At 27.4% G+C, this 27,712-nt stretch overlaps 1 protein-coding gene across 1 annotated transcript in view; it reads left to right on the top strand.

Annotated features, from left to right (window-relative positions):
- Nucleotides 1–3,866: 3,866 nt before the first annotated feature.
- The window catches only part of pot (zona pellucida domain protein papillote), a 259,907-nt gene continuing 236,061 nt past the window's right edge, over nucleotides 3,867–27,712 (top strand). Inside the window, exon 1 of the mRNA XM_075371702.1 lies at nucleotides 3,867–4,067. Coding sequence (XP_075227817.1) covers nucleotides 4,065–4,067 — 3 coding nt within the window. The 5' untranslated portion in view covers nucleotides 3,867–4,064. The remainder of the gene's footprint in view (nucleotides 4,068–27,712) is intronic.

Genomic DNA, 27,712 nt, shown 5'->3' with positions numbered 1-27,712 from the left:
TGTTTTCATGCGGTAGCTCTTGCGTAGGACTTCATCCATGCCATTGATTTTTTCTTCTAAATCCTTTTTACTCTCAGCTAGAAGTTTATCCTTTCACCTTGTACTGTTACTCTGAATCTAAATTGTTCTTTAACGTCATTAACTGCTAGTGCCATGTAAAGATTAAAACGTAACGGGGATAGGGAACATCCTTGTCGGACTCCCCTTTCTTATTACGGCTTCTTTCTTATGTTCTTCAATTATTACTGTTGCTGTTTGATTTCTGTACATGTTAGCAATTGTTCTTCTATCTCTGCATTTGAACCCTATTTTTTTTAAAATGCTGAACATTTTATTCCAGTACGTTATCAAATGCCTTTTCTAGGTCTATAAATGCCAACCCACCGGGTTGGTCTAGTGGTGAACGCGTCTTCCCAAATCAGCTGATTTGGAAGGCGAGAGTTCCAGCGTTCAAGTCCTAGTAAAGCCAGTTATTTTTACACGGATTTGAATACTAGATCGTGGATACCGGTGTTCTTTGGTGGTTGGGTTTCAATTAACCACACATCTCAGGAATGGTCGAACTGAGAATGTACAAGACTACACTTCATTTACACTCATACATATCATCCTCATTCATCCTCCGAAGTATTATTTAAACGGTAGTTACCGGAGGCTAAACAGGAAAAGAAAGAAGGAAAGAAAGAAGAAGGTCTATAAATGCCAAGTATGTTGGTCAAATGCTTAGGAAATTAAATTTAAAAGTTTCTGTTTGACAATAATAAGCTTCCCGTAGGAAGTACATCTGAGGCTAGAGTGATGAGGTATGCAAGCCTTTCATGGTAGGCTAGACCAATCATCACTATCAACTGGTATAAAACGGGGTGCCCCTGGGGCGCTGTTTTTGGAAAATGGAATGAGATATTCTTATAATATCTGTGCAAACAATCATCCGATTTTCAAATTTCAAACTGACTATTTGCTAGTTATCGTATAAATAAAGTTTGTTTGTTTGGCTGTGTATTTTTTTTTGGAACCAACCGGACCAATTTCTTTTAAATTTTCATGACACATTTCTGTATCCGAGAAGGTTTTACGCCATATATTAAGCCCTAGCCGCAATGGGGGTGAATAGTAGTCTATTAAAAGTTATTAATTACAAAATAAAAACGTTAATAATTAAAAATTAAATTAATTTCTGTCACTGTGCCAAAAGAATCAAGATATGAAATTCTCCTCGTCATAAGTCTGTGTAATTTAGTTACCGTAGTTACTACTTTTGACTTTTGTAATTTAGTTTTTTTTCAGGTTTCTATAAAGCCTGAATATTTTAATTGTTATTTATGCGTATTATTCTCACAACTATGAGGATGATGAACACTGTGGGGGTTCTGGCTAGATGGAAATGACGAACGAAGCGAGTTCTGTGACCCTGATTTTATTATAAAAATAAAAGTCAAACCCTTAATGCTTGAATTGGAAAAACTTTCGGCGAAGCTCGAAAGATGAAAAATCTGTGCAAGGTATCGTTCCTTAGTTTCAGGCTTTCATGTCTTTGGTTTTTCTTTTGTTTTTTTATGGGTTTGTTTTTGTTTCAGTTAAAAATTATCCTGATTATTGTGGTTTAACGTTAATGTTCAGTTTGTATTACATGTTTTCATTTAGTGTTTAATTTTGTCGAAATTTAACCAGATCAGAGAAGTAGGAGGTGATCTTCTTATGCGTTTTGATAAGTTTGTTTTCTACTGGTTAGTTTTTAATTAGGTTGGTTTGAAACAAACCAACCGGAAATAAACCTGAAAAAATTCAAAACTAATCAACCACATGATTGGTTAGTTTTAAATTTGTTTCAGGTAATTTTACCTAATAATAACACAATGAAACAAACCAACTTAAAAAATGTTGAGTTTCATTGTGTTATTATTGGGTTAGTTTTTATTTCTATGTTTCGTGTTTTGGTTTCTGTTAGTATCTGACGTTGTTTTAGTTTTGCTTAGATTAGAATCTTATATTTACTGTTTCTTGTTGTCTTGTTTGTTTTAAGTTCTGTGTTTCATAGTTTTTTGTTGTCGGATTAGCGTTTAGGGTTTGTATGTTTTCTTTAGCGTTTCGTTAAGTTTGTCTTATTTTTATTAGTTTTAGGTTTGTTTCAAGTTTGTTTATTTTACTGATTACCTTTCTTCTAGTTTTTCTTTGTTTCGTGTTTTGGTTTGGGTTAGGTGTTTTGCGTTTTGTTGATGTTTGGTTTAGTTTACAATTTTGTATTCGTTTTTATTGCTTATTTTATGTTTTCAGTTTTCTAAATAGTTAGAGCCTGTTTTGCGTGTTGGGCTCACCCTCGCAAGGTTAGGGTTGTAGGTCGGCTTACTATATGGTCCTGTTTACGACCTATTAAGATCATTGTTGTTTCGATCTGCGTTAGGCGTGGTACACCGATGGGAATGTCGCTTAAGGCATTCACATTGGTGGCATCTTGGCAGGAGGCCATGAAGATACCCCCCCCCCCTACTGAAGTAATGCTTTATTAGCGGTTTCCCAGGAGATGTGGTCACCAGGGGTTGAGGTAATGCCCAGGAATACATACGTATTTTCCGAAACAACTTGCGGAACCTGTTACCGAGTCCGACAATGCTTCGGCGCCCGTAAATGGGGTTCCTCCACCTCAAAAAAAAGAGAGAGAGAAAAATGAGGCCATGAAGGTGACCTCCGGTAAAGCCCCTAAGGGCTAGGTACGAAGGGGGTGGCGTGACGGTCGGATTTGTCACATGGCGGGTGTCTTCCCTCCGGAGTCAAGATGTGCAAGGTATAGAATGACGACCAGCGTAGACGGGTAAATCATGCAATATTTTGGCAGATTTTTTTCTATATGCAATCTCATTTTTTCTTAAAATTTTAAACATTCTATTCCCTTTTATAAATCTTTTTTCAAAATCAACAAGTAAAATGTGGATTGCTTTCTTTTTTTTTATGTTGGCATGCAAATTTAAGATGACGGCAAAAATGACTACTCTTGTACTCATACTTTACCTGTCTAATTATACTGTTTAAAATTGTTAATATGTCTGTAAATTACTCAGTTCTACTTTGACAAATAACTTTCATTTAGTACGCTTTGAGAATATTTTTTTTTATATGAAAAAGCGGGCACCAAAGCTATGGTCATCAGCCCGGTGGAATTGGTAATGTATGAAAAGTGCCATGCCTGACCGGGATTCGAACCGTGGCCTCCGCACGAAATTATGAGATTATAAACAGAAATAGTAAAAAAAAAAAACAATAAGCTGAAATTAAATTCGTAGTATCATTTTTTAATAATTACAAAAAGGTAAATTTTCTTTAAATATAGTATTACACAATAATTGTTTACAACCCACATTACAGAGAATACTGGTATTATAAGCACACAGCAGGTTACGTTTCGTTCATTAAAAAAATTTTACCAAAACGTTCTTCAGCGCTCTTTCATTGAACTATTACGAATTCCCTGTTCTAGTATATATTATTCACGAACGTTACCATCGGAAGAAAAAATATTTGTTTATAAAAGCAGAAATATAAACATATTCTGTTATTTTACGCGTATAATAATAATTCGTAGTAGATTTTTTTCTTTTCTTACAGGAAATTATTTGAAATAATTTACCTTTATTGTCAAAATAATTTTTAAGACAGATTTATGTCATACCAGTCATTTATCTATTGTGCTCTTTATTACAGAATCGGTGAACGAGCGCAGCGGTCCAGTTGAGATGAAGTTTCAGCGTGCAACGATGCGAACTCACCTGTCAGGTAATAGGAGGAGGGTGTAGCGGATGATGATGATGATGATGAAGAATAAGAGGAAGAGAGGGGGAAATGACGTCATCGGATAGGAGGCTGTGTATAGCAACGTGTTGTTAGTCGTCAGTTGGTCGCGGAATACTATAGTTGGTGTTACTTCATGATAGGTGTCTTCGCCGAGCAAATTTCCATGGATATCTCATAAAAGTTAACGTATATTTTTTTTTTATCTTCAGCTATTTCTGTTTTCTTCCATCCTATTCCAGGGTTTTTTAATCATCTTTTTCTTCAGATACTCCATCAAAATGGTATGTTTACATTTATTTTTATATTTGCTATTAATTTATGAGTGTAATAATAATAATTACACTGTTTACAATATGAAAATTATATATTAATAATTTATTTTCCTTGAATTTTTTTTAATTGTTTGATTATTAAAAAATACTTTTTAAGTAACGCATTTTTAAGGATCCTTAAAAATGGCACTTGCCTTATTTAAAAATATAAAAATGGCACCTTAAAAATTTAAACGGCAATTTTTTTTTTTAAATGGAGGGAAATTTTTATTTTATTATATGATAGAAAAGTGGGGAGGAAAATCTTTTGGAGGGGAAAATTACTTGAAACGAAATAAATATAATTATTAAAATATAAACTTTATATATCAATTTTTATAATAAAAAAAATTCATTTATATTAATTTAGTTTTATAACTTAAATTTAACAAGCTTGTGGGAGGGGTATATCCCTTCCCTTATCTATCCTAGGTATCCCACTCTCTTCACCAAGGATATTCAATATGTTTAAAACAATTCAGAGAAAAGAGTATGAATAATTTACGAGCTAATGAATAATATAATTATGTAAATTAAAAAAAAAAAAAAGAAACATAGCTATATCCTATGAATAATAATGAAAAGGGTAGTTTATGAATAGTAGAATAAAGGGTGTTCATGAAATATTTTTCTACAATTATGTTTTTTTAAAGTTACATTAATTATTTTGCAGTTAAAATAAACTGAAAATATATATATATATATATATATATATATATTCTAGATGAACTCACCAAAAATCGATCCAAAGATAAATAATTCATAAACATAATTTAAATTTTTATAATATTTGATTGAAATAATGAGTATCATTACCGGTCTTTTATTCCCAAAGTACTAGGTTCTTTTTCTAGTATATATTTCAAGGAGTTAGATGTATGAAACGCTTTCTAACCTTAAATTTTAAATAAATTAACCAAACAATATAAAATACAACACTATACTGAATGAATAGATGAATTATAAAATATATAATTATTTTTTTATTTTTAAAATACAAAACTAATCAGTTGCATTTTCGTAACGTATAACTTCAAATAAAACTTTTAAATAACACTAGTTTTATTATAAACAATAATAGTAATTTAATATAGCATGTATAGAAAACTTTAATATAACTGTTTAATAATATTATTACCTTAAGCCAGACATAAATCTAATTAAAATTATGAAGAAAAATAACTTATAAAAACATTTAACGTTAGACTTTAGATCGAACTCAATAATTATTGTTTTAACAACCAACCAGTTAATATATATTAATTAAACTAAATGTAATTATAGTTTCTGTATATAGTAAAACCAGACTTAAAATACTAGGCAATATATTATTTTAAGATTATAATTTATATTTATATATATATATATATATATATATATAATAGAATACTAAATTTGTTTTAAATAGTTTTATTTTTTTTTTATAACAAATGCCAGAAGGATTGTAAATGATTTAAGTACTGTAATTTTGATAAGTTTTATGTATTTATTAATGTTATAAAAGGAAATTTTCACTTCTAAAATTAAAACATACTACTTACGATATAATATAAAAATAAATTAATTAAAAGAAAAATAAGTTTTACTAAAGACAGGTCAAAAAACTTCAGAATTATTCCAGGAAAAAGAGATTTTATACAAGTACAAGGAAATAAATTTTAATTTAAAATAAGTAATGATTTTTAAAGACATTTATTATTAAGTTTATTAAATGGATCATAAATTTTTACTAATAATCGTTTTGAGTTTTTTTTTTTTGTATTAATGTTAGTGGTTTCAACTGCTGAAAAAAAATTACAACGGTGTTTTTTTTCTTAATAATATAATATTCGAAAATGAAAAAGAAAAAAATAATTTTAATTTTATTATTTATTTCTAATAAGTAATATTTTATTTTATTTTTACTATTTTAAAAAATTATAATTTATATTTAAATGTTATAGTAAACAAAAATAGGAATAGAAATTTAAATTTAGAAGATAAAACGTAACAAGATTGATGCTTACATCGCGTGTTGAAAGATTCGCAAATTTCATCGTTAAGCATACATAATATTTAATATGATTCTACTATATACAGACATTATAATTTAATATATATTCACACCTGTAGTCAATTTAAATAAATATTCTAATCAATGATTTATAAGCTGTTAAATGATTTCGTTTGCTGTTTATGTATTTTTCTATTATTAGAATTATTTATTTATAAAATAATTTTAAAATTCAAATTCTCTATAGTCCAACCAAATTACATTTAGAGAAAAAAAATTTTACCTGGACTTTTGTAAGATGAAGTGGTAAAAGGGCTTAAAATAAACGTAAAAAAAAAGTAAATGCGTGTACGGCGGTTGGAGAGGGATGAATTGGGAGGTTGGGTTGGTTTTTTATTTTTCATTTACGCAAAAATAATTTAATTTGGATGAAACTTGGTAAAAGTATACCTTTCTGTGTCTTAAATAACCAAAACTTTTTTTGACGTCAAATTTCACCGGAAATCGCAATAATAGCATTTTTCAACCCTCCACCATCCTTGCTAACGTATTTATTTTTTTTTACGTTTATTATAAACCCCTTTACCATTTCCACTAATAAAAGTCCGGGTAATAATTTTTCCCCTCTAAGTAAGTTATTTCAATCGGTCTATAAATTTTAATGTAACTTTAAAATAAAACGTTAATTATTTTTTGAAAAGGTAAATATATTTATTTATAAAACTATTGTTTATTACTGCAGCCTGCTTTATTAAAAACAAAATTATCATACTTTTTCCCATTCAACATAATGTAATCTTAATTCATTAAAAACAGTAACAAAACAAAAGAGTATTATCTTGGACCCAAATATCTAGGTTTGCGTTAATTCTATAGAAATATAGATATACGATTAACTGATATAAAAGTTTATAAAAAGAATTGAGACTTTTAAAAACCATTTTTAAACCATATACTTTCACAAAATTTTGTTTATTTCTAAAACTGCTTTTATAATAAAAATCTAAATTTTATTTTCTTATTTTGTAACTTTTTTTGTTCAAGTATTATTTGAATAAAAAAACAAATTCAATTATTATTTAAGCCCACCGGGCTGGTCTAATTGTTGATTCATCGTCTGTTTTCAAGTTCAATATTCCAAGATTTTTCAAAATTATTAAACACAATTTGGTAAAAATATTAAGCTCTTTATTAAATTTATCCGTAAAATTGTTGGTTTCTTTGCTATAGGATTATGTAGAAATTTAAATAGTTTAATAATACTACCTTAAGGTTGTTTATTTTATTTTTTCCAAAATTTATACTTATAAATACTATTTAGCGTGTAATATAAAACTTACCGAGTTTAAATTATTCAGTTTTATCTCCAAATACGTAAAAAATAGTAATTTCAATTACAGCTGATTATTTGGTAAAATTATTTCTTATTAGTACTGGTTTAAGATGTTTTCGGTTTCTTTTTTTTACTACTACCAATATAAATGATTTAATCCTTTCAAAGAGACTATTATTCCACGGTTTTGATGTGGATTCAAAGGGGTATAGTTGCCTATATATACGGGTAGATGAACAAATTAAATTAATACAAGCTTCCTTACAAACAAAACCATCAAGGACAAAGAAAAATTTCTTCCATTTTCTCTATTTAATTTTTTAGCTAGTTCAGTTATTTACATGTACTTAGGACATATTTCCAATCCTGAAAGGATTAGGATTTTATATGTAAGTAATTATTTAAAATAATTTTTGTTTAATAAATGATTAATAGTCTTAGAACTTTTTTCTTTAATAAAATATTCTATTACAATAAGTAATAATAATTACATATAATTATTTTTATTATTTTTTAATTAATTCAATTTAAAAAGGTATTTTATATACTATTTTAATGAAACAAAAAGAAACAACAAATAAAAATATAAAATATTTTAAACATATTGTAACCATAAAAAAGAATGAATACAATATAAAATAATAAAAAAAATATTATAAAGAGATGAACTGTATTCTTTAATAGACCTATAATATTTGTGAGGTAACATGGTTGCTGCAATTCATAAAAATGTAAATTGAGAGAAACTTTCCAACACAAAATAGCGTTAGGTAATCTTAACAAGTACTTCATTTACATCTGAAATAGTATATACCGAACCATATACTAAAGTCTATTATCTTACACTATTATTAAATATATTTCGTTACAACAGTATTAGATTTATGATTAATGAATTCATTAAAACAACAATAAAAAATTTTATTATTATTGAATTTAAAAATATATTTTTATTATTCATATATTAAAGTAAGGATAGAATTATAAAAGAATTTACCTCTATATTATAATAATATTATAAATTTTATAAATAAAATTAATTCATTTGTAATAAATTACAAAAAGTGAAGACGGCTAATAAAAAAAGCATAATAAAATAAAGTATAAAATTAATCATAATAAATAATACGTAACGATTTTAAAAGAGCAATAGAATAATAGTGTAAAAATGCATTCCAACATTTAAGTGACTTATGACAAATGAAAGCCATAACAATCATTGTAAAAGTTAGGTAATGATTTAAAATTAATTTAATAATATTTAATTAGATGTAGCATAATGCAGCTTTTAATAATCATAAATAAAGTTGAGTAAATGGCTTATTATTCGCATCAAATTGTATATAATATGGCAGTAATTATATACATTTGCTTTATACATTAGCATGTCCGTTTCTCCTCACAAAATTTTTTTGAAATTCACAAAACAATTTTCATTAAAAAAACCGTACAGTAAAGCCAGTAAAAGTTAAAACTAAAATTATAAAATATGATAGCAATGTAGATTTCTATTAGTGAAAGGGATTGGTATAAAAAAAAAAATAAAGATAAACCAAGGTAAACAGCTATGCTTATTTAAAATATTACTGCATAGGTTACTGTAGATACGTAAATCGTATACCGGTATTAAAATAGATTAATATTTAATAAGAATAAAAATTATTTGACTTTTTATATCATCCGAGGAAGAACGGTTATAAATCATTAATAAACGTAATTGTTATGTAATAACTGTGTTGGTGAATTCTAACGCACAATAAACCTATCAATTCTTATATTGACGAGATGACCTGAATTGGTAAATAAATATAATCTAAAATTTCTTAGTAAAATAAATTGAAAATGAATATATGTTCTTATATTATTATATAATTGATAAAATAATAAATGAAAAACAAAAATTACGTAAATTATAAACAATATTTTATTCGGAGATATCATTTTTATTTGAATTTTGTAATAGAGGAAATTGATTTCGATGATTTGGGGAGAGTATACCATAGATATTGATTTATAACTTTATTAAGCTTATTTTTTATTAATCTGTGCAATAAAAAATTCAAAGTTTACTTTTATATTTTATTTATGTTTATATATATAATTTGAAGTTTAACCTTAATCATCTGATAAAAGTTCAAAAATTATATTTCCAACAGAATTTCTTGTTTAATATATATAAACACAATAAACTTCGTATTTCAGCACCGTATAATCCACAAAACAAACATTAATAACAAATAAAAAATAAAAAGAAAGAGAAGTAACAAAAAATTAGATACGATACCACTAAACTTGACGGTTTTAGATTCCAAACTGTTACACAGACCCTAAGTCCAGTACACGGGTTCGTTTGAACCGTCGGACGTCTCTGCTGTTATCGAGTAGATTAATTGCAAAGGGGTTTAAATGATTCTCAAGCCTCTGCAGGTATTTGACATTTAATATATATATATATATATATATATATGTAATAATTGTAATGACGTACGTACTAGCATCAATAAAAAAATAAAAAATGGAAAAATTCACATAATTTAACCCTGTGGTTAAGATACTTTGTTCTAATTATCATACAAGGGATAAATATTAAACATTAAAAATACGATTGCAAAAAAATTGCTGACAAACATTGATTGCTCTTAAATATAGGATAATTACTTACGTATGATAATTAAAGAGCTTGCGAGTGACAATTGTGTATATAGAATTTTTTTTTTTAATTTATTTAATATGTATATATATATATATATATATATATAATAATTTATTTCTCAACCATAGTACCGCTGATATGTTACATAAATAAATTAACAATTAATTTAATCCACCTTACCAGCACATTAATACGTTCTCTAGATCTTTCGGCTTACTTGGAAGCCATCATCAGGAGTTAAAATTAATGCATTAAAGTCAAAGTTTAAAAACCATAGTTAAAACTTAAAACAGTTATGACTGTCCCGGTCCTATTAGTATATTCATCATCAATACTATTTTGAGTATACTAAAGAACCATGACAGTCATGATTTTTTAAAAAATTTTAACTATGATTTTTAAACTTTGACTAATGCATTAACTTTAACTTCTGATGATGGCTTCCAAGTAAGCCGAAAGATTTAGAGAACGTATCAAGTTGCTGGTAAGTTGGATTATATTAAGTGTTAATTTATATAATAATTTATTTTTATATACATATATATTTAAACAACCTATGACACTTGAGGTAGCGTAAGGATTCCAACGCGGGGTCATACATCTAAATCGGTTCAGCCGATAATTTAAGGACCCACAAAAACGAACGAAAACTTGAAAATAAAAAAATAATTCAGAAATACATCAAAAAAAGAAATGAAAAATATTCTAATACGATAAAAAGAAATCAATAATATTTTATGGGCATTTTACAAGAATGGACAGTAATAGATAGACAAAGAAAATATTCTAAACCTTTAAATAAATCAGAAAAACTGCAATAACTTATTTGACTTTTGTTATAAAAGACTTGAGACAACATAACAAATATCTGAACTTGAAATCCAGTATACAGAAATTTATAGGAAAAAAAAGACATTAAAAGGTTTCCAACCTAAAATAAAAAAAAACCGTGTATTAAGATCCCGTAATAAGAAGAAAGAAAGAGCATGGTGAAATGATGAAGAAATATTATAAAAAGTGAAAATAACAAAATAAAGGCAAAATAAAAGTTGTAACGTGATCCGTAGTTGTCAATTAGAAATATATATAACTGTCAGATACCATTTTACATTGTATAATTAGATTTGTTATACTCTCAGTTTTATAAATAAAATCAATTGTTAAAATAAATGCCTTGAATTGTCTTATTTGTTCATTACAGTACTAATTGAACCGTCAAACTTTTGTTTTTACATTTTAATTTATTTTCTATATTAAAAAATGAATTATATTACAAATTTAAATAATTATATTAATCTCTTTTTAAAAATTACAAAACTGATTATTAATCTAATCAGAACTGTTTATAAGATTACGTAGAAGAATATATTCAAGAATGTAGACTAAATTTATTACTACAAAAAATTACCTAAGAATTTTTTTTTAAATAAAAGTTTAATATTAACAGTGATGAACTGGTTATTATTGACAGAATTATAACTGTTTTAAATTATTTTCAACTACTACCTTTAGGGTTCAATAAATCATACTTTACTGGATCTGGTTGAACAGAATTAGTTACAAAAAGTTCTTTAAATTACGCGTTCCATTTCTTTCTGTTCTGTTTAACAGAGTAACAACTTTAGATTTGTACAAAAAAAGAAAAACTTCAACAAAAACAAAAAAAAAAATAAATCATTCTGATCCCAAGTGACAAAAATCTTTTGTGGAATGATGATAATATTTAAGCTATATAACATGTAAAATGATCATTCAAATTGATTTAAAAATTTGTTATCCTCTCTCTCACTCTCTCTCTCTCTCTCTCTCTTTATATATATATAAATAATTTGTACGTTCTATTTTCTGTATTAAATAATAAAATTCACGTAATACGCAGCAGTAGGCACTTAAGTATATCTACTTGATTTTTGTAAATAAAAAGAAAATTGTGTGTAAAATACAAATGATATTATTTGTTACGGTAAATAATAGTCAATGTTGTACAATAAAGTATTATCACGTAGCAAAGACATATTGAAATCTCGGAAGAAGAAATACTTGTATTACTAACATAATAATTCTGTTATGATGTAACATATAAGTAAGGTACAGATTTTCTTTATTCTTTATTGAACAAATCATCGTTATTATTAATCGTTTATATTGAATAGTTTTCAGTATTTAAATACTTTCATTTAGATTGTATTTTAGACGTAATTTTTGTTATTTTTTTGGATTCTAATATATTTAAAAAAAATAAATAAACAATAATAAAAAAGCTTTTATATACAAGCCTTTTAAAATAGAAGTGATGTATTTTTTACATGTTTACTTAATAATTAAGCTAAAAATATATTTTTAATAAATATTATTTAATAAAAATCACTATAGTAATTAAATATAATAAAAAAATAAAATATGTAAATCAATTCTTTTGCAGTATTACAATTAAATTCACATACCTTCAAGTAAAAAAAAAAATTGTATATTGTTCTTGCCGAAAACATGTAATTTTTACTATTCATTAAGAACAATGATGATGTTTAAGCTACGAAATAAAATACAAAACTAATTTTTTTTGTTGTAATAATTACATTTTTTTATAATAAAATTCCTAAAAAAAATTGTTTCTTAAATTTTAACATTTTTTTCCACATTTAATTATAATGCCCACCCGGCTGGTCTATTGGATAACTCATTGTCGTAAATCAGTTGTTTAACAGCTGCTTTTCAAAGGTAAAGGTTCTGAAGTTGAAATCCAATTAAAAGATAGTTGCTTTTATACGGATTTGGATAATAAACAGTGGATACTTTGGTGGTTGAGGTTCAATTAACCACACAGTTCAGCAATGGTCGGTCTGAGTCTACGCAAGACCTCATTTAGGTGTCATATATATTATCCTCATCTCATTTGGCAGTGAAGCAGATTGCTTGCTATTCAATAGTTGAACAGACTACAACGTGTATGTTAGGAAAATAAAACAACAAAAAATTAATTATGAGTATTAGACTATTATTTTAATATAATATTTTTAAGTAAATTATTATCATTATTGTCGTTTTTAATAACTATATAATATTTTAATGCAAAGGTTATCTTTTTAAATAGAGTAAGGAATTTTAAATTACAAGAGTTTAAAAGACAAATTTGTAGCCTACTATACGGATTAAATAATTCATACTTTGAGACTATGCAGATTAAATAGAATCGAAATAATAAAATGAAAAATTAATAATAATATAATTATATATATATATATATATATATATAGAGTGAGAGAGAGATAGAGTGAGAGTGAGGGAGGGAGAGAGAGTAATAATCATATAAATCTAACAGTTAATTTTATAAGTATTTTATTTTACAAGGAATATTTACTGTATAAACAAGATGTAGATTAGATTAAAGTTATAAAAAAAATACTGATTACGTCACTTCAGTAAAATAACATAGCTCTGCAGGATAAATATAAAATAATGATAACGCAATAATTTATACGATGACCTCTTGGTGACTTGAATGGCCGGTTAAACAGAAGGCGTTACCCGTCGCACCCTTTAGAAATAGACTTCATATATCAAGTTATCAAGTAAATGTAATAATTAACAAAAAAAATTTAATATTTATTTTTTGTAGTAACAGTTATGTAATTATTTATTAGTTTTATATATATATATATATATATATATATATATATACGCGCGCATACATATAGTTTTAAAATAGTGCCTCAAATATATTTTTTTAAACTTTATTGTGGTTACGTTAATAATTTATATTAACGTTCCTATAGTTATTAAGTTATGTTTTTTTGTTTTTTCTCATTTAAAAATTTACTTTTTCATCTGTCGTTCACCGTTTTCTTGGGATTAGATGGTTAGATTTTAAAACTGTTTTCTGTGGCTGAATGCATTTCCTGACGTCAACTTACTTGGTGATGTTAACAACGTATGACGTAATGAAAAGTTATCCATCCATCGATAAAAATTTCTAATGCTATTTACAGTTAAGTAAATAAAATAATAATCTTCATTATTTTAAAAATAAGGTAAATTACTAAATAATAATTCACTAAAACTGCCTTAAATTTAAATTCATTTTAATTTAGCTCAATATTTTCTATTTGTATAAGTACATTAGTATATTATAAATTTGTTTCACTTAAATCTATAAAAACGAATTGCAATTTATACGCAGACAAATTCAACATATAAACAAATTAAATTCACAGAGTAAGATAAAAATAACTACACTAGACTTAAAGATAAAATGAACATATTTCTCAAAGATTTTAAACCTTAATAGTTGATACAATAATTCTTTCCATGACAATATAGATTTATTCCCCTTATTTTTTAAAAATCGTATTTATTTAATTTAAATATATATATATAACTAGCATTTCTCATAGTGACTTTGCTCGCGAAATACCTAATCAGAATTTCAACATGAATAAAAAAATTAATTCCTCAACGACAAGCTTATTTTAATTTCTGAATTACAAATATTGAATAATTAAAAAAAAAACAACAAAGTATCTTAAAAAGAAATCAATAACGAAATGTGCATGAATTGAAAGAAAGATAGCCGGTCAGGGCTCTCTTCGCTTCCCTTCCCAGCTAGCTACAGAGAGCTCTACCCCCTGGACAAAAAAATTATTATTCATTAATCTAATGCTTGCAAGAATAATAATGATAAATAAAAGTTAAAGTCTATTTAATTAATAAAAAAAAATCAGTGTATTGCAATTTCTTCAAAGTAACAGTTTGGTTCTTTGACTTCCCATCGAGGCTTCACTCACGAAATACAATCACAATTACAAACGTAAATTACCAACACAATTTTACCAAATCTTATAAAGATTAATTCAATAGCGGTAGCATAAAGTGCAAAAATTAAAAAAAAAAATGTATATTTTTTTACCTATTAAAATTCGGAAAACCCGAAAATTGTTTTTAGATATTCATATGAAGAGTTCTTTCTTGTAAGCCCAAATCAAGTAATTATCTCGTTTAATAAAATTGGAAAAGGGAAAAAGTTTCATTATTCGAAATTTTTTTACCTTTCTTCACTCCTTTCAAGGTCGAATTTCATAGAACCTATAAATTGATTTTTAGATATTCACATGAAGATTACATACACTAAAAATCAAATTTATATCTTCATTTGTCACAGATAAATTCAAATAAAAGTAAAATTTAATTTTACCACCCTTTTAATCGAAATTAAAAAAAATTCTTTCTTAGTGAGTACTTTCACCGTAAGAACATGTACATAATATCATCATGAAATATGATATATATATGCCTATTCATATCATAAACTTACGATTTTTTTAGTATTTCATAGCGTCGGGATAACCTTCGAGGAAAAGCTGAACAAAATTTTGTTAAATCCTGTCAGTTTATTGATACTGCCTCCCGGTCATAATTTTTTTTTCTCGTTTTAATTAAGAGCACATTTGATCTGATTTTATAGTATATTCTTAACCTATAAATTCATTCCCTGTACGAATAAAAAGTACAAAAATCAACGGGTCATGATTCCAAAAAAATACTGCAAAAAATATTCACAAATTTCCGGACTCATATAAACTAATTAAACAACATTTTATAATTATATAAGATTAATAATAATCTCCATCCAGTTAAAAAGATTATAAAATTAAAATAAATTAATTGGCCGCAAGCAGTAAGATTGTTCTATCTTATTCACCGCTGTTTTTCATTTTCATTTATTTATAAATTTTTTTACCAGCTAAAAGATTTTGAATACATTTCAACTAAACATTTCGTAATTATTAGTTGAATACTTAAAGTAAATATTAAAATAAATTAAGTTATATTTTTTAAGACGAAAACTGTATTAAGCGTTTAAACACAACACACTAAAATGTCAGCTCAGTCATTTTCTACATAGTGTAGTATAAATTAAATGTATATTAAAGAAACGGGTATATTTTGTATATATAAATTACAGATTACTTCCTTCGATGTAACTTAATTTTTTTCTAAATTTGCCTGAAGTTATTTCTTTATTACGTTACTTTTTTATTTAATTAAAAGTAGATGAGATGATAGGTGAAAAAGACTATAAAAACTTTTTTGAAACCAGGATTCAAGACCAGTTGAACGTAACAATGAGCGCATAGAAGAGCAGTTATTTATCAAAATCCTAGTATAAATTATTCCAATATAAATAAATCTTTATCTTAAATTATTTTTCAAAAATGTCGAAAAATAAATCAATTATATCATACTCGCACATGAACACTCACATTAAACATAAAATATACAATATTAAGTTTAATATATATAAACAACATATGATATTATTATGCACAAAAATATTTTTATGTTGATTATAGCTATTTAAATATAAAACCTCTAGATATATATTTAAAAATAAATTAATTTTATAGCTACCAACGATTGAAAAAAAAAAATATTAAAAAGATCAAATTATATTTTAATTTTAATTGTTTTATATTTAAAGAACTGCTTTGAATTTATTTATGCAATTAAATTTATATAAATGTAACTAAAATAGAGTAATAAAAATTGATATAAAAAAAAATAACTGGGTAAAACTGGCATTGGTATTTTAAGAAAAAATAAATAAAAAACTAACATAGCAATAACAAAATTTAACGATCTGTTATAGAGAAAGAAAACGATATTAAAAATGATAAATAACAACAACTCGTTCGTTTAGTGAAGGATATTTAAAACAACATAATGTTGCTTGCGCTGCCTGTTTAACTACAATCAGATATTGAAGTATAGGTCTCTTTTTTTAAAGGGCATTATTGAAGGAGAAAGAAAAGGAAAAAAAAGAGAGAGATTATGAAAGGAGATCTGATCCTGCCAGTTAAAACTTAACTAACAGTTACGGACAGTCATCTAACTAGCAAGCTAGTCCAGTTTTTCTTGGTACGTAACTATTAAAGTGCAGAAATTATAACTAATGTTATACAAAAGAAACGTAGCTTAGTATCCCACACGTCTTTGCTGTACTGCTTTCAATAATATGTTAGTTTATGCACTGTATATACGCCTATATATAACATATACATACTGACACAAAATGCATAACCTGATATATGATAATAAATTTAATACTAGGTAGAAAGGAAAGATTGTTACTTACGTATAGTTAAAGGTTGAACGTAGGCTACACGTTGTTCCTTTCACTGGAATTGTCTGTTTGAGATAAAAATAAAAAATTTAATTTAGAATTAATTATTATGCAATCACTAATACTGTAAGTTGTACAAGATTATACAAATGCAAAAAGATAAAGCAATACTTACAATTCCTGAACACTTAAAATAACATTTTAAAAACTATTCAATAGATTTTAATCTAATCATTTTTTTTGTCTTCAATCATTTCACTGGTTTGATGTAGCTCTCCAAGATTCTCTATTTAGAGCCAGTGGTTTCATTTCGGTATATTCCCTACATCCTACACCCCTAACGATTTGTTTACATATTCCAAACGTTGCCTGCCTGCACAATTTTTTCCATTTGAGTATATGTAGCTTAAATGAACACAATTGAAAGTTTGATAAAACATTAACAAAATGAACATTACGGAACTTCACAAAATACCTTTTACCCTTTCCTTTACCTTTTAACTTTTCCCTTTTACCCTTTCTCTTTCCCCCTTTCTATCTTTTTCCCCTTTCTCCCTATTTCCCATTTTAATTTCTCCCCTTTTCCTTTACCCCATTTTCACTTTTACCATATTTCTTTTCCCTTTCCCCCGTTTATTTTCCCCGGTTTCTCCTTTTCCTCCCCCTTTCTCCATCGGTCTTTACCTTGTTTCCCTTTTCCCTCCCTCTTTCCCCTTTCCATTTCCTTTTCCCTTTTTTCTTTTATCATTTTCCGCTTCTTCCCTTTACCTTTTTCAATTTCTCTCTTTCTCGCATTTTCCCCGCGCGTAAATCGGTCCAGTAATTTTTTAGTCCATAGCGGGCACACATATCGGAAACACTGAAATGGAATCGTAAAATATTTAGTACAGCATGTGTTGCTTTTACGTCCAACAGACAGCGCTATTTTTCAAAAAAAAGCATGTTTTTACCTGTCACAGGTGTGACATCTTAGTTATATAAATAGTATGTTTATAAAAACACGCGCGTATTCAAATGCAACGTTGTGTCAAAATTTCAAAGCAATCGGTGAAGAACTTTCAGAGATTTAATATTTTGAACAAATGAACATATACATTTTTATTTATATAGATAATTTAAGGAATAACATCATTTATAAAACTAGAAAGAAGATTTTACCTAAAATAGACTTCATTTTAATATTTAATGTATAAAACAAAATTACACTTGAAATATATTTTAAATAAATAATATTGTCAAAAAGTCTGTCATTCCAGAAATGAATTCAAGATCGCAAAACAGAATCTAGAATAATATATCTTGGTTAATTTAATTAGTTTAACCAAAACTAAAAACAAAATTCTTCCACTTAATTAGATAAATAAAATTTACAAAAAAAACTTCCTTATAATTAATGTTCAGTTTAAAAAAATATAACTGATTTCAACATCAACGTACGAAATAATATAAATAAATAGGAGGTGGTAAACAACTTTACGTTTTAGTGTTATACAATATAAAAATTTAACCTTATTTCGATTAAAGTTGTTTGCATTATCATAATACAGCAGTAAAAAATTATAATAAAAAAATTATATTTTTTATTTTGCCCTTTATTATGAAAAAATTATTCTATATAATAATACTTTTTTCTGTCACTCCTCCTTACTACCACCACCAGCAAGAAAGTACCAGAATTAAAGGATTAGCCAAGTGTTTGGAATACAACTGAATATTTAATATTAATAAACAATAGTAGTTACGAATATATAAAACTAACTAAAGTAATAAAATCTTACTGTTTAATTTACCTCATTCTTGGGAAAAAATAATATTTTATGAGAAATTTCTCATAACAATAGTAAAAATGAGGAGGCAATAATAATGAGAGAATTACTAATTGCCTGTAAATTCTTAAAAAATTACTTTAATTACAACAAATAATCGATTTTTTTTTCTTATTTATAACTAAATTTAATTTTAGTAATTTTAATATCAACGCAAAGAAATTAAAACAGATTATATTCAATGAAAATGTCTTTATTAATAAAAAAAAAAATGTCTCACATATTGATGGTAAAAACTATGTTAATTTCCATAGAGATTTAAATAATAACGTTAGAGCTCTAGCAAATTGGACCAATCGGTCCAATTTGGGAATATGCGGTTTTCACCGGATCTTTATGTTATGACCTCTAAGGAAACCAAAAAATGGAAATTTTCCGGATGGTAATATTCTTACATACATGTGTTCGGTGTTGGCATCTAAATCACCTTATTTCCCCAAAACTACTGGACCGATTTTGACCAAATGGTCAGGTTACTTCTATATATGAGGCATTGATACCATTAAATTCTAAAATTAAAAGATCAAGGTGGTGAGGCTGTAGAACAAGGTCACCCTCAGTATATCGAGATTTCGCCTAATTAAGATCATATTTTTCTTAAACCCATTCGTTAACAATTAAAAAGTAACAATAATTGCAAAAAAAATTTGCAAAATCGCACCCCCGCCCCAATAAATTATTTAAACTACTGCTGTGTTATGACGTCACAGGTGAGCGGTAGAATTAAATCAACCGGTTGATTTGATACCTAGTGTGTTAAGCCTCGCTGTTACACGAGCTGCCGACTGTACAAGCGAAATTTGGTTTATGTAAGTTGTAAAATTACATTAGTTTGTTTAGTGCCGACCGTCGCCGCTAGTACCGCCACACCTGTGCGAATTAAATACGGTATTCGCGCGCGCTTTAGTTAGAATAATTTAATTAAATAAATGAAAAAATATTATATTTAAATAAAATGGTAAATATTTTGAAAGTTGTGTGTATATGTGCGTGTAAGCCGTGCATTAACAACGACCCACAGTTGTCAGGTTTTTTTAATGTTTAAACATTTTAAAGTAATCTACATTGTTCTTTAAGTGTGTCTCAAGTTAAAAACTAAATGAATAATTTTTTTCTTATACTATTCATAACCGTATAATATTCTCTCTCATAAATTTAAATATCAGACATTTTCTATTTTAAAAATAAAAAAATAAATATTAAGTACTATTTACAAATAATTTTTGACAGATCAATAAATTAGATGTATAACATTAGGTAGATATACCCAGGTAGCAGGAGAAAAAATAAGGTAATATTCCACCCAAGAGGAAATATTTAGTTTTATCTTTGTAAACAAACATTTTGAAAAAAAAATACAATTTAATTTTATTTGTATTCTGTTATTTTTAAAATAATTTAATTGAATATATTAGATAAAGTAATTCTTTTGAATGTATACAATTTTAAATTAAATCCAGGAAGCGTACCTCTATAATATAACGGTTGTAACATAATAAATGTTTGTATGTATAAAATCATTCCACGGTAGAGGAAAAAGAAAAATTACAACGTAAATAAACAAACCAAAGAACGAAATACATTATAAAAAAAATCAAAACAAAATAGCTATCAAGAATTACGCAATTCAAGATTCATCTTTACTGCAACAAGATACTATATTAAAAGATGTAAAAGTAATAAATACAACATCAGCGGGGAGCCAGGTAACATTATGTAGTAATATATTGTTAACGGACACGAAAATTATATTTTAGTAGTAGACTTATTGAAAGATAGTTTTAATATATAATCTGATTTTTACTATTTTTTGGTATTATATAAATGCAATAAAACTACAGAAGAATGTTATTATCATGCGTATTATTATATACAAACTTCACGTATGTTATAACAATAAATAATCAATAAATGAACGGCAAAAAATTTATTAATAAGATTCCTAACATTATTATTATTATTATTACATTCTTTCCTTGAATCATAATAATAATATTATTAAAAATAACAATAGCATTTTCTGCTTACGAATTTTATTCTTCGTCAAAAACATGATAATATGCAGCTTCTTTTTTTCCCATCGGTTTATTTATGTTGACAAACCACATAGATGTATATATATGTTTTGTTTTTTTTTATTCAGTTTATAATATAATTTATTTTTTGTGGTTTTATCATGTTTGTATTATTGTAGTATCATCACTTTAATTTTTCTTTTCTTCCTGTATTACAATATATATAATTTACAAATAATTCATCATTTAATTTTTTGTTTTTCATGTAATATACAAGAAAAACATACTACATACATACGTAAGTATTGAATATACTGGATAAATATTATTTTAAGAACAGCTTAAAAGAAATCAAATTGTATACTGATATAGCCTAGCTGAATAAAAAAAAAATTATTATTTTTTATTTCTAATGCGCAAGTTGTAATCTGTTCAACTAGTGAACAATAAGAAATGAGCTGAGGATGATATGTACGAGATCTGTTCGAAAAATACGTAGACTAACATCATAAAACAAAATATACTTCATTTAGAAGTTACTTGTCTGGGTCCCCTTCAAAGTACTCTCCTCCCCGGCGCACACACTTATCCCAACGTTGTTTCCACTTTTGGAAACAGTTCTGGAACGCTTCTTTTGTGATATTCTCCAGTTCCTTCGTCGCATTTTCCTCACTCTCGGGAATCGTCTCAAATTTTCTTCCTTTCAAAAGTCTTTTGAGTTTGGGGAACAAGAAGAAGTCACAAGGAGCGCGGTCAGGTGAGTAGGGTGGGTGGGGAAGAACAGTGATCGAGTGTTTGGCCAAAAACTCATGAGTTCTGAGGGCTGAATGAGCTGGAGCGTCATCAGGTGCGGAACAGATTTCACAGCAACGCCGTGCATCTTCAATTTTTCGGTAAAAATCTCGTAACATGATCCAATTGATATCCCACACTCTTCAGCAAGGACGTCCAGGACGCTCATCGTCTGGTGACCTTCTTTAAAACGTCCATGCCGCTTAAAACATGTCGCACGCTTCATAACAACGTCACCGTAAGCCATCTTGAGCATATCAAAAGTTTCACTCGCAGATTTTCCGAGTTTAACACAAAGTTTCACAGCACTTTCTCGATCAAGTCACTTATTCTAAAAATCCGCCAAACGAAAAAAACACACTTTACAAACAACCGCGTAGCTAAGCAGCTAATAATGATATTTGCAATCAAAAAACTGCGTTGTAATCAGCTGATCTGTACAAACATGGCGACGTCAAGCGGATTTGAATAGAAACAACTGGACCCGAGCAATTCAAACAGTTTACGTATTTCTTGAACAGACCTCGTATGTCAAGTAAACAAAATGTAATCTTGTACAGACTCTAGACGTGAGAGTTTTAAAGTTCAGATCCTAGTAAAGGCAGTTACTTTTATACGGATTTGAATACTAGAACGTAGATACCGGTATTCTTTGGTGGTTGGGTTTCAATTCTACCACATCTCAGGAATGGTCAACCTGAGACTGTACAAGACTACACTTCATTTACTTTCATACATATCATCCTCATTCATCCTCTGAAGTAATATCTTACAGTGGTTCCGGAGGCTAAACAGAAAAAAGAGAGAAAAGACGACCATTCCTGAGATATGTGGTTAACTGAACCTTAATTACTAAAGTACACCGGCATCCACTATCTAATATGCAGATCTGTATAAACCAACGTACTTTTACTAGGATTCAAACCTAAGAACCTTCGACTTGAAAATCAGCTGTGAAAGAACTGATTTGCGACGACGAGTTAACCAACAGACCAACTCGGTAGAATATACAGTATAATAAATAATGAAGAATTTTATTTCAAGAAATAAATATTAACAATTAAAAAACATGACTGCCAGAAAAAAAAACACATTGCTTTTTAATATAGGATAATTAAAGAGCGTGCGGGTGACAACTTTGTATATAGTATTTCTATATAATACAATTTTTCTTTTTAAATTTATTTAAACACACACACACATATATATATAAATACACACACACACACACATATTTATATAATCTATGATACTCCCGGTAATGTAACGACTCCAACGCGTTTTCATAGATCTAAATCAGTTCAGCCGTTGAACCGTTACGGTGGAACAAACTACATACATACACCCTAAATATATTAAACTACTTTTTGACCAAAAAATATTACATGAACACGTGCAGTTTTATTAATGTAATTAACGTAAATGAAAATATATAGAACACATAATATAAATTATACTTTTTCAAAAGTAAAAGATGCTCGCATCACCTCCCCACTCTAACCTCACTCGTAGTCCCCATAGGAAGCCTATTATTATTAAACAAAGGTTTTCTAATTTAATTTGTTTTATTTAACGAAAATTTAATTCTATTATTTTTGAAATATTATTAATTTCGATTGATTCGAATCATTCAATTCATTCCTAGTTCACATAGTGATAGAGGCTCACAGTTCATTAATACAATTCATTAAAGTCGGTGCTTCAAACAAATCTTCACTGCAATATATATATATATATATATATATATATGGAGAGAGAGAGATTGACTATGACACTCCCGTTAACGTAAGGATTCTAACACGGGGTCATACATCTAAATCGGTTCAGCCGTTGAACTGCTATGGTGGAACAAACAAACACACATCCATTCTATATGTAACATTCCTTTTTGGGCAGTCGTGTAAGAATGAAGAATTATTCTTTAAATTTTATTCATGGATTTATATTAAGAAGTAAACTAGTAAGATTATTTATCACTCGAATTAGAGGTATTGACATCTTAAAATTATAGAAAACGTGATGTGTTGTGTGTGTGTGTGTGTGTGTGTGTGTGTGTGTGTGTGTGTGTGTGTGTGTGTGTAAATAATAACCCATTCTATATGTTCTCTGAATGAACATTATAGCACTCAGAAGAGTGTAAATCAGCAACTTAACTCATCACTAAAGTGGAGGCAAAATCATAAATATCCAATATAACGTTTGTTACATAACTTTCTTTTTAAAAAAAGAAATATTACGTAATTATAACGTTCTAATTTTTGTAAAATTTTTCAATAAGGTTTCTTATTATTAGGCGAAATTTATAAGTAAAATTTTTATTTCAAAATGATGATTATTACAAATCTCTCTTAGATGAGAGATGAAGAAAAGGAATGGTGCAAAGGAAGGTTCCTCACCAAATCACCGCTACTATTGTTAGATTGTACGTGTTCTGCCCTCCATTCTTGATACTACCATATCCTTTTTTGACTCCAATTTCCAATCTGTCTCTTTCTCAAAAGAAGTACGAGATAAATATTTCAGTTTTTAGTTTTATACCATTTTTAATGCTAACCTTTCTTTCTCTCTTTCTCCAACTACTGAATAGTATTGTGCCTTTCTCAGTACACTATTTAATATTTAAACTTATATTAATTTTCGATAAACTTTGTTTTTAATATTTTTACAACCAGACGACTTAAAAAAAGTTAATAAAGAACCATACGTAGTAATACAGCGGAAATACGTCTTCGACTACCAGACACTCAGTCAACCATATTTCTGGTGTCTCTGGAGGCAGTGATTACAATATCGCTAATAAAATATTGCTTTTAGTATTAGCCAAACTTTTCGTTATAAATTACAATTAACAATTACGTTTTGTAGTTTATTTCAATTTTTACATTATTAATTCAATTAAATCGTGGATCTAATTTGTTTAATTAGAATAGAAAAATTGTTTCATTATTAATAGAAGTAGTACTACAATATATTTTACTTTACATACTGAATAGTGTGTGTGTGTGTGAATAATTTATGTATATATATATATATATATATATATATAATAAGCCCAACAAGCATATATATGAAAAATATTACATTACTTCATGTTTATTATACCTTAATTTAAATTGATTGGTTAGGAAGAAAAAAAATCTTATCATCGATAGTACTTGATTTATATTGCATACTTATATATAATACATTAAAGTTATTATAATGCTGAAGGATGCTAGATTATTAGTACAAAGAATATTAAAATAGGAAAGAGGTCAAATAAATTTCTACCCATGAATTATGTTAATTTATGACATCATCACTAACCTGTATGAAAATATCAGACATTACATACACCGGTAAAGAAAAGAAGACGCTCACTCCATTAAACTCTAGAATGATTTGTTATATAAAAGTATAAGTTATAACATTTTATTTTACCTATATTGATAGCTTTTATATACCTTTTAGTATTTATTTTACTTCATAATAAATGCAAAAGACCGGTTTGGTAAAATGTACCTTAGGATGTTGTAACAGTTGGTGGCTGTTCTCAGATACTTTTATCTGGCAAAATTTATTGGAAACATTTCGTAAAAGTAAATTTAAAAAATTTACTAGTATAAGAGACTGAAGTCTTATCATTATTATTATTATTCTTAGTATTGTAGTTACATAATCAATATATTATAAAATATACCCGTAATGATAAAAAAAAATTCTCCAAGTATTATATTTCATATATAATTTATTGCTGTTTGTTTACACAGTTACAGATCTTGATATTTAAAATTTAAAAAAAAAAACTATATATATATATATATATACACATATTTAATGTAGGACAAAACAAATTAGCTTCCATACTTAGTATAGTTACTAATAGTTCATAAAATATTTATTACTCTTTGTTTATATTAGTAACGTCATATATCTAAACTTGTTCATTACTAACCGTAATAATTTCTTTCTGTCTTGTCCATTACAAAGTAAATAAAGGCGGAATACAAAGTTATTGAAACAGAAACTATTAAAACATTTATTTACATTCAAGACTGTCAAAATCTTATTAAAAATATTTCATCACTAGGTTCCAGAGAAATACAATAATTAATAGTTCATTGAACAGGCGTTTCAACCAGTGGTCTATTTAGATAGAATGAATTAATTACTTTTTATCCCTTTAATATATATATATATATGTAGTATATGTATCCACAGTGATTCAGGAAGATAAGACAATACTTTGACATTCTAGAGGCTAAAAATAAGAAAAAAGTTCATATAAACATAGATCCGAAAACGCTTCGTTGGCGAGTTATACAGAGTGAAAGATTTCGCCCGAGTTTCAATTCCTCTGGGTAAATTAAGGCTTTCTGAAATTCTGGGAAGGTCAATTAAGGGGCAAATTCAATTGTTTCTTATGGTTTATGAGCTGGAAAAAATGGTCAATTGAAACCCAACTACCAAAGAACACCAGTATCCACGATCTAGTATTCAAATCTGCATAAAAGTACCTTTACTAGAATTTGAACCTTAGAACTCTCAACTTCGAAATCAGCTGATTTGTTATTACGAGTTAATCATTAGACCAGCCCGGTGACCTAGATAAAAGACTTTTTTCTAACCTCCGGGACTACTGTTAAGCATTGCTTTAGAGAAAAAAATGAATGAAATTTTTGTAGTGTGTGAAAATACCATGCCTGACAGGGATTCGAACTCGGGACCTCCGGATGAAAGGCCGAGACGCTACCACTTGCGCCACGGAAGCCGGCAAATAAAAGACATCTTTTTTTTCCTGTTTAGCCTCCGGGAATCACTACTAGTCACCGGTACTACTAGTACGGGAGTCAGGTACTAGTTCAGAGGATGAATGAGGATGATATGTTTGAATACAAGTGAAGTATAGTCTTGTACAGTCTCAGGTCAACCAGTCCTGAGATGTGTGGTTAATTGAAATCTAACCACCAAAAAACACCGGTATCCACGATCTAATATTCAAATCCGTGTAAAATAACTGACTTTATATGGACTTGAACGCTGGAATTCTCGGCTTCGAAATCAGCTGATTTGCAAAGGCGCGTTCATCACTAGACTAACCCGGTGGGTTGGATAAAAGACATCTACCTACGATAAACCTAACCTCCTTAAAGGACATTCAAAAAAAATGTTGAAATAATGAGATTTCTATCTATGATAACCCTAACGAAAATGGTGGTCACTTAATATTTTTCACGGTCTAATTTCAAAAATAGTCTACAGTACATTTCATGTACGGATCTTGTCCTGTAAAGTAAATCGTTTGAGGTACTTTAGAAAAATTGAATTTTTCTATATTTAACGGTTGAAAATTTATTTAAGGAGTCCTGTACTTTAGATACATTCTACATTTCATAGCGAAATAATTTTGTTTTTACCTCATTAATTTTTATTTACCTATATATTTTTTATCTGTAATTAACTGTGCTCATATATTAATGTAAAACATTTTTTTATACCCAAAATTTGGGTAGAAAGATTAGGTTGATGCCAGATTTTTTTCTATTAAATATTAATATTTTATTAAATGTCAGTTTTATTTATGTATTGTAGAATTCATTAAAAAAAAAAAACACATGATCTTGTCTGTTTCTTTCTAATGGCTTACATTATTTTCATGTTAACGTTTATTTTCTTAAATAAAAAAAACGTTTTCTGTAATTATAACCACACTCATCTCAATTAAAAATATCATTACTCACCAGAAAAAGATAACTCTTTCGTTTGAACAACAGACTACATTATTACATTACTGCTGTGTGGATGGACGTACCTTGTAATCAAATGCAAATTATAATAGCTATGTTATAAGAAAAATATTTTATGTTGGATATTATACAACTTAGAAACGTTATATGATTCATTTAA

Source organism: Lycorma delicatula, chromosome 7 (assembly GCF_047948215.1).
Source record: "Lycorma delicatula isolate Av1 chromosome 7, ASM4794821v1, whole genome shotgun sequence".
NCBI classification, from domain to species: domain Eukaryota; kingdom Metazoa; phylum Arthropoda; class Insecta; order Hemiptera; family Fulgoridae; genus Lycorma; species Lycorma delicatula.
This window is presented reverse-complemented; position numbering and strand designations above follow the sequence as displayed.